The sequence below is a fragment of the Hesperophylax consimilis genome, chromosome 1 (genome assembly GCF_061612785.1).
Source record: "Hesperophylax consimilis isolate HC1 chromosome 1, BYU_Hcon_1.0, whole genome shotgun sequence".
NCBI lineage: Eukaryota > Metazoa > Arthropoda > Insecta > Trichoptera > Limnephilidae > Hesperophylax > Hesperophylax consimilis.
Window position 1 is genome coordinate 22077266 of NC_142836.1, and position 10628 is coordinate 22087893.

The 10628-nt window shown below is 32.2% G+C and overlaps 1 protein-coding gene across 1 annotated transcript in view; it reads left to right on the top strand.

The window, feature by feature from the left end:
* LOC149426447 (very long chain fatty acid elongase AAEL008004-like) overlaps window positions 1-9843 on the top strand; it is a 93949-nt gene extending 84106 nt beyond the window's left edge. The window contains exon 10 of the mRNA XM_089651679.1: window positions 6958-9843. Coding sequence (XP_089507805.1) covers window positions 6958-7110 — 153 coding nt within the window. The 3' untranslated portion in view covers window positions 7111-9843. The remainder of the gene's footprint in view (window positions 1-6957) is intronic.
* The last annotated feature ends 785 nt before the right edge of the window (window positions 9844-10628 follow it).

The window sequence follows — 10628 nt, forward strand, 5'->3', positions numbered from 1 at the left end:
AAAGAGTATTTTCATAAAATAATTAGCTCATTCAAAATACCTATCTTTATCTAGGCATAATTTATTTTAATAACCTTCCATTAAATTTAAAAAATATCGAATATATTCAGGAATTTCACCTTAAATTAAAAAAATTACCTTAAACTATTATAAGTCCAAAATACGTTCACTACTTACATCTAGAAGTAATATTGTTTAAATCTTGTGTTGTTTCTTAATAATTTATTTACCTTAATACTAAAATGTACATAATTGAACTAGAATTCCCTCACCAAACACAAGAGCCATTGTCTCTTTATGGTGAGGAAAGGCTACTTTAATTTCTATTTTTTATATCTTGTTTATATCCTGTATACTTATCTATGTAAAAATTATTTTTTTTCATATATTTAATTAAAAAAAAAAAAAAAAAATTAAAAATAATTTCCATAATATCTATGAACGGGATAATATCAACAACTAACTCTCAATCAATATATGAAAGAGAAAAAAACACAAAATAAAATAATTAATGTTCGCAACTTCAACTCGTACCTCTAGACTTACCGTAACTGGCGCCTTTACCAATTGAGCTATTACTACCTAATTCGATTACATTCCGTCATTTTTATCAATCTCTTGCGTCTATTTTTTTATTTACTAACATTAATATTAACTTTTTCCCTTTTTGGTGTGATTACAAAGAACTTACCGTATTGTCTTTATTTGTTACCTAGCTACACGGACGTATATATAGCTTTGATAAGGGGGGGGTCCGCAAATTAAAAAAAAATATATAAGGTCATGTTTTCGTGAAAAAAATAGTCAGTCTTAATCAATCAGCCTTTATTTTTAAATATTATATATATAAATCATTCAGTCTCTGATATTTGAACTAAAAATAAACATAACATAATTATCGCTCCTTATTTAAATAAAATCGCTTCGTTTATAACATAAAAAAAGAAATAACATAAAATAAAAGGTGGAAAACAAAATAACTTTTTTTTATACCTAATTTGTTAAGGTACACTAAACAAAAATACTCTTTCATCTTAAGAACAAATAATTTGTTTTAAAATTGAAACACCTTTTATTTAATCACATAACCAAATAATTTATTCTAAACTTTGGTCATATTGTAAGGCACTCTTTTTAATGAACTACAATTATAAAATTAAAATCAAAAAGTATCATCCTACCTACAATAACAAAATATTTTTAATGCAAATAATACTTAATGTATGAAAAAAATAAGCGTTTTCTCTCAAGCTAAATGAAGAGCTTTCATCTTAAGAACAAAATAATTTCTTTTAAACTTTGGTCGTATTATTATGACACTCTTTTTAATGAACTACAATATAATTATAATTAAAATTAAAAATTACCTACCTACCTACAGTAACACTAACAAAATATTGTAAATTCAAGTTATACATGAAAATAAATGTAGTTTTCTCTCAAACAAAAAAAACTGACACGAGATTCATTGTTTTACAACTACTATTAATTAAAAATTATCATTCCTTATTTCAAATAAATGGTTGTGCTTTTTTAAATAAGTTATAACTTCTTCGTAAATAATATAAAAAAATAAACAGTATCTAGGTATTACCTGTGTGAACATTATTAACGAATAACATAAAATAAAAGGTAGAAAACAAAATTACTTTTTTAGGTGCACTAATTTCTTTAGGTACCTACCTACACTAAACAAAAAATACTCTTTCATTTTAAGAACAAAATAATTTCCTCTAAACTCTGGTCATTTTGTATGGCACTCTTTTTAATGAACTACAATATAATTAAAATTAAAAAGTACCATCCTACCTACAATGACAAAATATTTTTAATGCAATAATACTTATTTGAATATAATGAAAATAAAAAGTGTTTTTGTGGCTCGCAGTTCAGTGCACCGAACATGTCCGACCGCAGGACGAAATCTCCCGAATTCAGTTTCGGTTTCGGCCGTAGTTTCGGCTGGATGGCGGCCGAAACCGAAACTAAGCCGAAACTCGTTTTTTGGCCGAAACTAGGCCGAAACCGAAACCGAAAGTTCGGTCGGACACTACTTTAAAGTAATACATTTAGTCTTTTACGTTTAATTGCTAACTGATTAATAATTTCTTCGGAATCAAGTTGCACCGCCAGATCTCGGTGTACGCTCATTAAAGCCAGACCAGTAAGTCTTTCGTCGCCCATTTTATTTCTTAGGTAAGTTTTTAACCTCTTTAATGTAGAGAAAGATCTTTCAGGGGTTGCAGTGGACACTGGGAGTGTGGCTAAAATAAATAGAAGCTTTTTTATTAAAGGGAAAAACTGATCATCGCAGTTATCGATGGTGTCGATCACAGTTGCAGGTTTTTGTGCTACAGATTTCCAGTGATTGTGCCATATCTCATATTCACTCAGAAATATTGTGCCTTTATTTTCCCCACCCAGAAATGTTTGTGTAATCTTGTTAAGATTTTCTTTTATCCTGGAGTCATTACTGGTTTTTTCAGGTAGCAGGATTTGAATTCCTTCGATCGTCGATTCATGTGGTTTAAAACGAGCGTCGAGTTCTGTAATAACATGATCAATGAAAGGGTAAAACACATTTCGTCGGTAGTATATTTCGGCAGTTTCTGCTGCAATATTATTGCGCAGGGTTTGCCTTCCAGTTATTCTTGGCATTACTATATCGCTTGAACTCATCTGCTGTGCTTGCTCAAAAAGAATAAGGAAGTTGAGTGAAAAATATTTTGACTTATAAAAAATATGTTCATGTAGATCAAAAAATATCGATTCTAAATATATAAATATATTTCTATATTATTATTCTTACAATTAGTTAAACGTTCTTGAAAAAGCATTCAATAGCAATATACTGTATACGCTCCACGATTGGTCGAAAGAATTCTGTCGTCACATGTGTCGTGACTTGTACGTACAACGGAACACCTATGGTGCATCTCTTTCTATTACATGAGAGATGGTCGATTTAGATGAGAGAGGTGTATAGGCCAAAGGTTTATTTGGGTTTGTCAAATATATGTACGTATTTGTTATTATTATTATATGAAATGGATTTCTAAAGATACATATTCGTATAGTGCTTTATAATAATATGTTGTTTATTGCATAACTTAGATGTTTTTATTATTATACATGTCACAAAGCATGTGATACACTTCAGGCCGCCGGCCGCTCAGAAAAGTCTCACAGTGAACTGGGCTGTAAACCGTTATTTTACTTTTGGTCTTTACTTTTCTGCGCGGTGGTCCTGAATTCGCGCGGGGAACGTCAACAAGTAGCGACGGCGATACCGTACAAGTACCGTATCGGGCGTGAAAAGCAAATATTCTAACTTAAAATATTAATTTAACTATGAAATCTTAATCAATTTTCTTTTTTTTTTTAATAACATCAATTATAATAGACGGTTAACATTGGTAAAAAAATTACTGGAATTCCTTGTTGAAGAATTAAATTTTTTTCCATACATAATGCTTAAGCGACGTGGTTTTCACAGTTCTAATGACGTCACACTACACCCCGCCTGTTACCGCTCGGATTCCGCTCGTTTTGGCGGGCTTAATAAAATTTAAACTTTGAGAATTAATTTAACTATGAAAACAAACTTTAAAAAAAAAAAAAAAAATACCAGTATTTAAGTTTGAATGCGAACATTGATAAAAAAAAATAAAAAAAATGGACTCAACTTCCTTATTGCGAACTGACTTTCGTTCCGAACATTTAGTAAAGTCGTTTTTACATTTTTTGTATATTCGCAAATGTTGGTCAAATCGACATTGACTTTCTGCATTGCTTTGTTAAGGTTTGCTGTATATGAAAAAACTTTTCTCAGTATAACTAAAGAAACAATAAACTGGCTGTTATCCATAGCGATTTGAAGATGGTATGCTTGAGTAGCGACGTCGCTACTAGCAGCATCTTGAAGTGCCCCAAGTGTTTCGCATATAACGGGAACCATTTCTGCAAATCTTTCGACAGCCACGTGTTTCTCGGTCCATCGTGTCTCACAAAGAGAGATAAGCGTTGAATGAGATGAATTAATTTGATCCGCAATTTTCTTCAAAAGTCCGTCGCGAAGCGGTGATAGGCGAAAAAAGTTTATTACGCTCTTAATGGTTCCGATACAGTTACGTATTATTGGTATCTCACATGAATGCGCTAAAACTAAGTTGAGAACATGAGCAACACAGTGTACGAATTGCGCTCTCGGGTATTGCTCTGCGATTATTGTTCTTACGCCCCGTAACCGGCCGCTCATCACTGCAGCGCCATCATAGCCTTGACCAATCCATTTATCCATATCCAAATTATATGATAAGAGATGTGATATAATAGTCGTTGCCAAAGCTTGAGCTGAAACATCTTCTACGTGGATGAATTCTAAAAAATCTTCCCGTATAACCGATTTCCCAGATGAGCAGTGTACGTATCGTAAACATAACGCTAATTGTTCTCGCCGTGATATGTCTTGTGTTTCATCAGCAAGTACAGTAAAAAAACCAGCCTCTTTGACCCTATTAAGTACCTACTTGCGCTTGAATAGCACTACCACATAGTTCAATCACTTGATTTTGAATTCCTGGTGACGTATACATGGCTCTACTGTGAATGTTTTGTGTTAGTAAATGATTGCATGAAAGTGCTTCATCGCCAGATCGCGCACGAAAACGAAGAAGTGCTCTAAAACTACCATCATTATGTTCGGGTTCATTTATCCCAATTTCTCCAAAATCACGACTTCCTCTTAGTGCTATTTCTTGCCTTCCACAAAGAATAATTGTTTCAACAATGGCTTTCAATCTTTTTCTGTTCTCTTCGGCAATTTTACTGTTTTCTGCATTCATGCACTCTATAACATCAAACGTTTTTCCTTCCATGATCCTTGCAAAATTTGCTGCCTGCTCAACAGCAAATTTATGATACTTAGTATCTGCATGGTGATCAAAGCTCTCTAAAGCTTTCTTCCAGTAAGTAAATGGCTTACTAACCAAGGCTCCAAGTTCTTGCTGACCACGACCGCCATGCTTTTTTCCAAATAAAACACATACTTTGCAAAGTGCTCCCTGCATGACGTTTGAATATACAAGCCATGAGTACCTGGTAGTCCAATGGCGTTGAAAAGAAAGTTTCTTTTTACCAGTGATAGTGACTGGAAATTTAAATGTATCCGGAGGGGTCCAAAGCTCTTTTAATGCTCTCAGCTTTTCCTCGTCATTGCTTGGAGGATGACATACGTAGAGCGCAATATCATAACCCGTCCTGGCTGCGGCTGCGGACGTAGCCGAACACAAATCCATCCTGGCTGTAACAAAGACATATTTGACAAAAACAAAACAACAGCACATACCCATCTTCAAACAGCTTTTTGGTCATATTTAATTGTAAGAATAATAATAATAATTTGTGACTCTAATACTCTAATCCATACTATAATTAAATCGTAAGCGTTCCGTTTCTGTAAGTACATAAATATTTACAAAAAAAAAACAATTCATACGCACTATAATTATGTTACTGAGGTCAATAAAATAGTTATTAAAATTTTTGTCTGTTTGTCTGTGCGTTTGACCACGCTAATCTCAGAAACGGCTTAATCGATTTGTATGCGGTTTTGTTTAACATTTTAGTCTATGTTTCATTCCAATCGGTTCATAAACTAAAAAGTTATGTTAAGAATAAGAATTTTCAACTAAAAATTAAGTCTACGCGAACAATGTCGCGGGCACCAGTTAGTTGTTAGTTAAATATAATTGTATTTCTTTCTGTTAAAAGGCGAAATGATTTTATAACACTTAGGTACACGTCGCATATACACTGAAATTACCATTTGTCAAATATTTTATGCTCACGGCAAAACATTTGTTTACAGAAATTCTCTGGGAATAAAAATAAGAGCAGGATAAAAGTTTTTAAAATTCTAGTAACTGGGTTCCTTCCTAATAAAATAAACAAGAGACTTACCTTTCTTCACTTCATCGTCATCAGTATCTGTGGATGGCCTCGCTCTATTTATTCCTACTTCTTCAATATGACAGGATTCCACATTGTCTTTTGATAAAAGTTCATTGGGATTTGGTCTCTCTTTCTTAGAAAAAAAACTCAAAAGAGATACCTGATTTGATCGTTTCATACTTTTTAAATGCGACACTTCTTTCTGTATTAAAACAACTGACAACTGCGCAACGCGAAGAGACAAAATAGACTAAACTAGATTCTAGCTTGGTATGGTGCGCGCGGCCGAAACGCGGGCGGCGGCGGCGCGCCGCGGCGGGGGCACTGCCCATTCCCCCGCTCCCCGCACTGTGGCGGACTTAAGAAACTATCGTATTCTACAATCGGCGCGGTGCAATGGGGGGGGTCCGGACCCCCAAGACCCCCCCCTTATATACGTCCGTGCCTAGCTATATGTAATGAAGTCTGTGTATTGCGTATTTATTATCATAAAGGGGAAATTTAAAAATATGAAAAAGATTTTAACATTTAGGTAAGCGACACATTACGCTATACGCATCATGGCTTGGCCTATTTCAGTTCGCTATACACTACCAATGGGAATGTATTGCGAGTGATATGCTAAAATAGGCCAGGAAACGCAAATATAGCGCGCTTATAGCGTGGTCTGTCACAGGCTTAATACTATAATATTCAGAAATAAATAAAAATAAAAACTTATAAGGCTATTTCTCAGATTTCATAATGCCATCTAAGCATTATTTCCTTCTTCGGATTTTCCGTTTCCACTTAATTAGTAATCTGAGAACGAACCTTACTAAAATTACTAAACACCTGTCTAACGGAATGTCGTTATGAATAAATTAAAATGTATTTATGGGTTTGGTTTTTGCATTTACTGCAATGCTGCATCTCAAATTGTGTTAAAATAGGCTTAATACGTATTTTTGCAAACAAATTTAAAAACGCAATCATCAATATACTAATCAGAATGTTCATTTTCAGGATCGAGACGCCTCAGATAAGGACGAAATGAATAAACTAAAAAACTATTCCGAAAAAGCGACACTAACGGCACAGCGCGGAAACTACATGAACAAAATTGCTGATAGTTACAACAGTGCTCACCAGAGGGTGCTGCTCGAGCACGCGCAGTAACTAATAAATTAATATACATATTATAATATTTGTCATAATCTATAAATCATGTTGCTTCCTTTTGTTCGACTTTGAATTACTCACTTTACATTCTTTTCCATTTGCATTGAAGCTTCCTTGTTGATGTTTTTGTAGGTGACAAGGAAACTTTAGTAAATAGTTCGAATGTGTTTTAATAGATGTCGCTAGTGTTAGCTTTTCACACGACACAGTTTACCATGAATTATTTTGATGGAAATTTATTCTGTTCGTTTATAAAGATAAAGTGTATTACGTGAATTTTAATGTGCTCATAATTACCCACTTATTTAAGAGATGTATAGACTAAGGCAATAACGATATTATTATTGATTTTTTAAAGAATGAAGATAAACAACGCATTCTTGCCAAATAAACAAAACCCACACACGACTGTTTGTGTGTTATATACCTTCTTATAATATATACAACACAATAATCAAGCACTATCATTTCTAATTTGCCCAATAAACAGAATGGAAATGTAAAATTAACACCTTCCAGAATCAGAAAGCACCAATTATATAAATAAATTAAATTATTCAGGTAGGTAGCTATTGTCACGAAAACCAGCTAAATACAAAAATTAATTTTATAATAATCGCTCATGATATTATAATCAAAATGTAAGCTAACAAAGGAGTGCTTTAGAGCAATGACATTGAAAAGTTAGATTATGTTGAGGGTATTTCATCATTCTCTTGATAGAATCCATAAAAAAGCTTATATTAATAAATACATAAATACGTAGAAAACGGTGACCGGGTAAATCATCAAAATGACAATTCAACACACCTACAAAAAGTGATATAAAATCATGAAAAGTGATGAAACAAAAACTAGGTTTAATAGTTTCCTATTTCACTTCTTTTAATGACTATCAATTTTTAAAGGTGTGTTGAATTTTCACTTTGGTGAAATATCATAGAACCGTAGAAAACTCGGCTAACTTATCCAATATATTATGTTATATTCATAAGTTCGAGTATTCAATAGCAAACACAGACTTTATAAATAAATAAATCATAAATGGGAAAAATACGTTAGCCTCTACGATAAGCTATCAAGAGAATAGTGAAAAACCGGCAAATTCTTTTTACATTTTGCATAAATATCTATTTAATAAGTCAAGCTTCTAAAAAAATGTTGATGCACATAAAATAACATAAATTTAATAGTAGGTATAAAATAAAAATCTACCTACCAACATAATATAATATTTCATAAATGTTCCTTCTTGTCTTACAGACAGAATTAATTAAAAGTAAGATAAAAAAACAGCTAAAAGCAATAAATATAACATAATTTAATCTGATCTGGTAAAAGAAGCAGTCGCTTTAACGGGGTAAAAATTCTTATCATTCTTCCCCAGAGGTCGAAAATATTGACGCAATAATTTGTTTTCTCTGAAACAATGAAAATCACAATGAAATTATTTGTTTTCTCTGAAACAATGAAAATCACAATGAAATTATTTTTAAACAATTTAACAAAATTGTAGTTAAAAAAAATAGTCTCTATAATCTAAGCATTTATTGGTAAACATATTTTTCCTTTTTTAGATAAAGGTGCTTGATTCTGGACATTTGGTCATATTTTGAAACTTATCTGAAAAAACCCGTAAACTAATTCGTAAGAAAATATTTTATAGATAGGTATGTAATATTTACATAAGGGTAATACATAAATATTAATGAATTTCGCGGTAATTTTAATGTATTTGGCTAAAATAGATTAAAAACTTTTTCGAAAGTGCCTAAATTTATTTTTATATTTTTTACGATTCTAGTTTTTTACTTATTGATAAGATGATGTTAGGTATAATGATGTAATTTTATTATTTTCTAATTATTATATTCATCCTTAGTAGCTGTTAGGTACATATATACCAGTGGCGTGCAGGTCCATAAAAGCTGAAAAGCTGTACCTGTCCTAATAAAACAACGAATCATAAAAATAACGCGACCAATTTCTGAGATCTTGAAGTTCATTTTTTTCAGTTGACAACGACAATCAGCGGAAGATGATAATTAAAGTGTTGTTAATTTCAAATATTCATACCCGAACTTGAACTAACCACATACAATTTGAGAGGCGGGTATGGGTACCGCCGCCCCGGGAACCATTTGTTAGATAACCAACACACCTGCTTTGCACCGCAGTGGGAGGGATGGATTCATGTCCGTCACTCTTGGACACATTGATCCCAGATTCTTACCGTCATACCTTTTTTCTTCGCAGAAGTTTATATCCTTCCTTTCCCTAAAAATATCCTCCACACAGCTTCCTCAAATATGACATAGACCCTGAGAAAAATAAATTGTGTGGATCTAATGTTTAAAAAAAAACACAGCCTACCTTTTATAACAGAGCAATGCACGCCACTGGTACATACCTAATGCCTAAACATAGGTATGACGTTTTACCTAAAATTAAATAAAATTATGTTTGAACATAGACAAATATGACATTGAAAAATCCATTACTTCACAGTGAATTTGAAGTGGAAAGTTCTCAATATTTTAAGTGTCCGCTAATTTGTCTATGGTCGTGATAAATATTTCGTAGTGAGAGGTAATGGGACTTATAATGAACGCGTTGATGTCTTTTTTATATTTATACTAGAATAAAATATAATATTGAGTTGCTCGTGTACTACAACGTGATACTACTTTATACACACTAATGTTATTAATAAATAAATTGACAAAATCACACCTGGCGTTTTTACTATTTACCTTTTAATCTTTAGGTAATTATGAACAATTTTCAGTTTACTTAATTGAAATTTGTTAAAACCACCGCTCACCAACCAATCAATCCTGATGATAAATCACAAAATCTATATAACTACAGAAAATATTCACGGAGGTCTGTGAAGTTCTTGATTCTAACAATACATTGTTATTACATAAATTATTCCTGTTTACTTTGTACCAAGATATGAATGTTTATCATGAATCAGTAGTTTCTTTTGTTATTGGTATATCAGTGTTACAATGATTTTGATATCAACTCAGAGATATGTTTAACATGTTGCGATGCGCAAGTTGAAACAAATGTGTTCAATTGCATATCTGTAATTGGCCAATGTTCGTCTTCCATAAAATAGGGTTACTTTGCCGGCAAGTTTTCTACAAAAAAAAAAACTATCATGGACTAATATAACTCCATGAAAGGATTTTGTTCAAAAGTAGAAATTAATTTAAGTGAAATTACAAAACGAATCAACTTTTTAAACTTAACCGTAATAGCAGATTGCAAACTTTAGAAAATTATTGTAAAATTAAAAAAATAAATATATTTTCTCTAGTTCACCAAAAAATAAACGGAGTCTCATAAACCATTTCAAATAGAAGGAAAAACCTACAAATTTCAGTTTGTGAAATATACCTGGGATTACATATCACATACAAAAAATAAAAGAAAGAAATATCCCTCTAATTGGTGTATTATTAATTTGTCTACGAACACACGTAAAGGGGGGCTTATACTTTAAT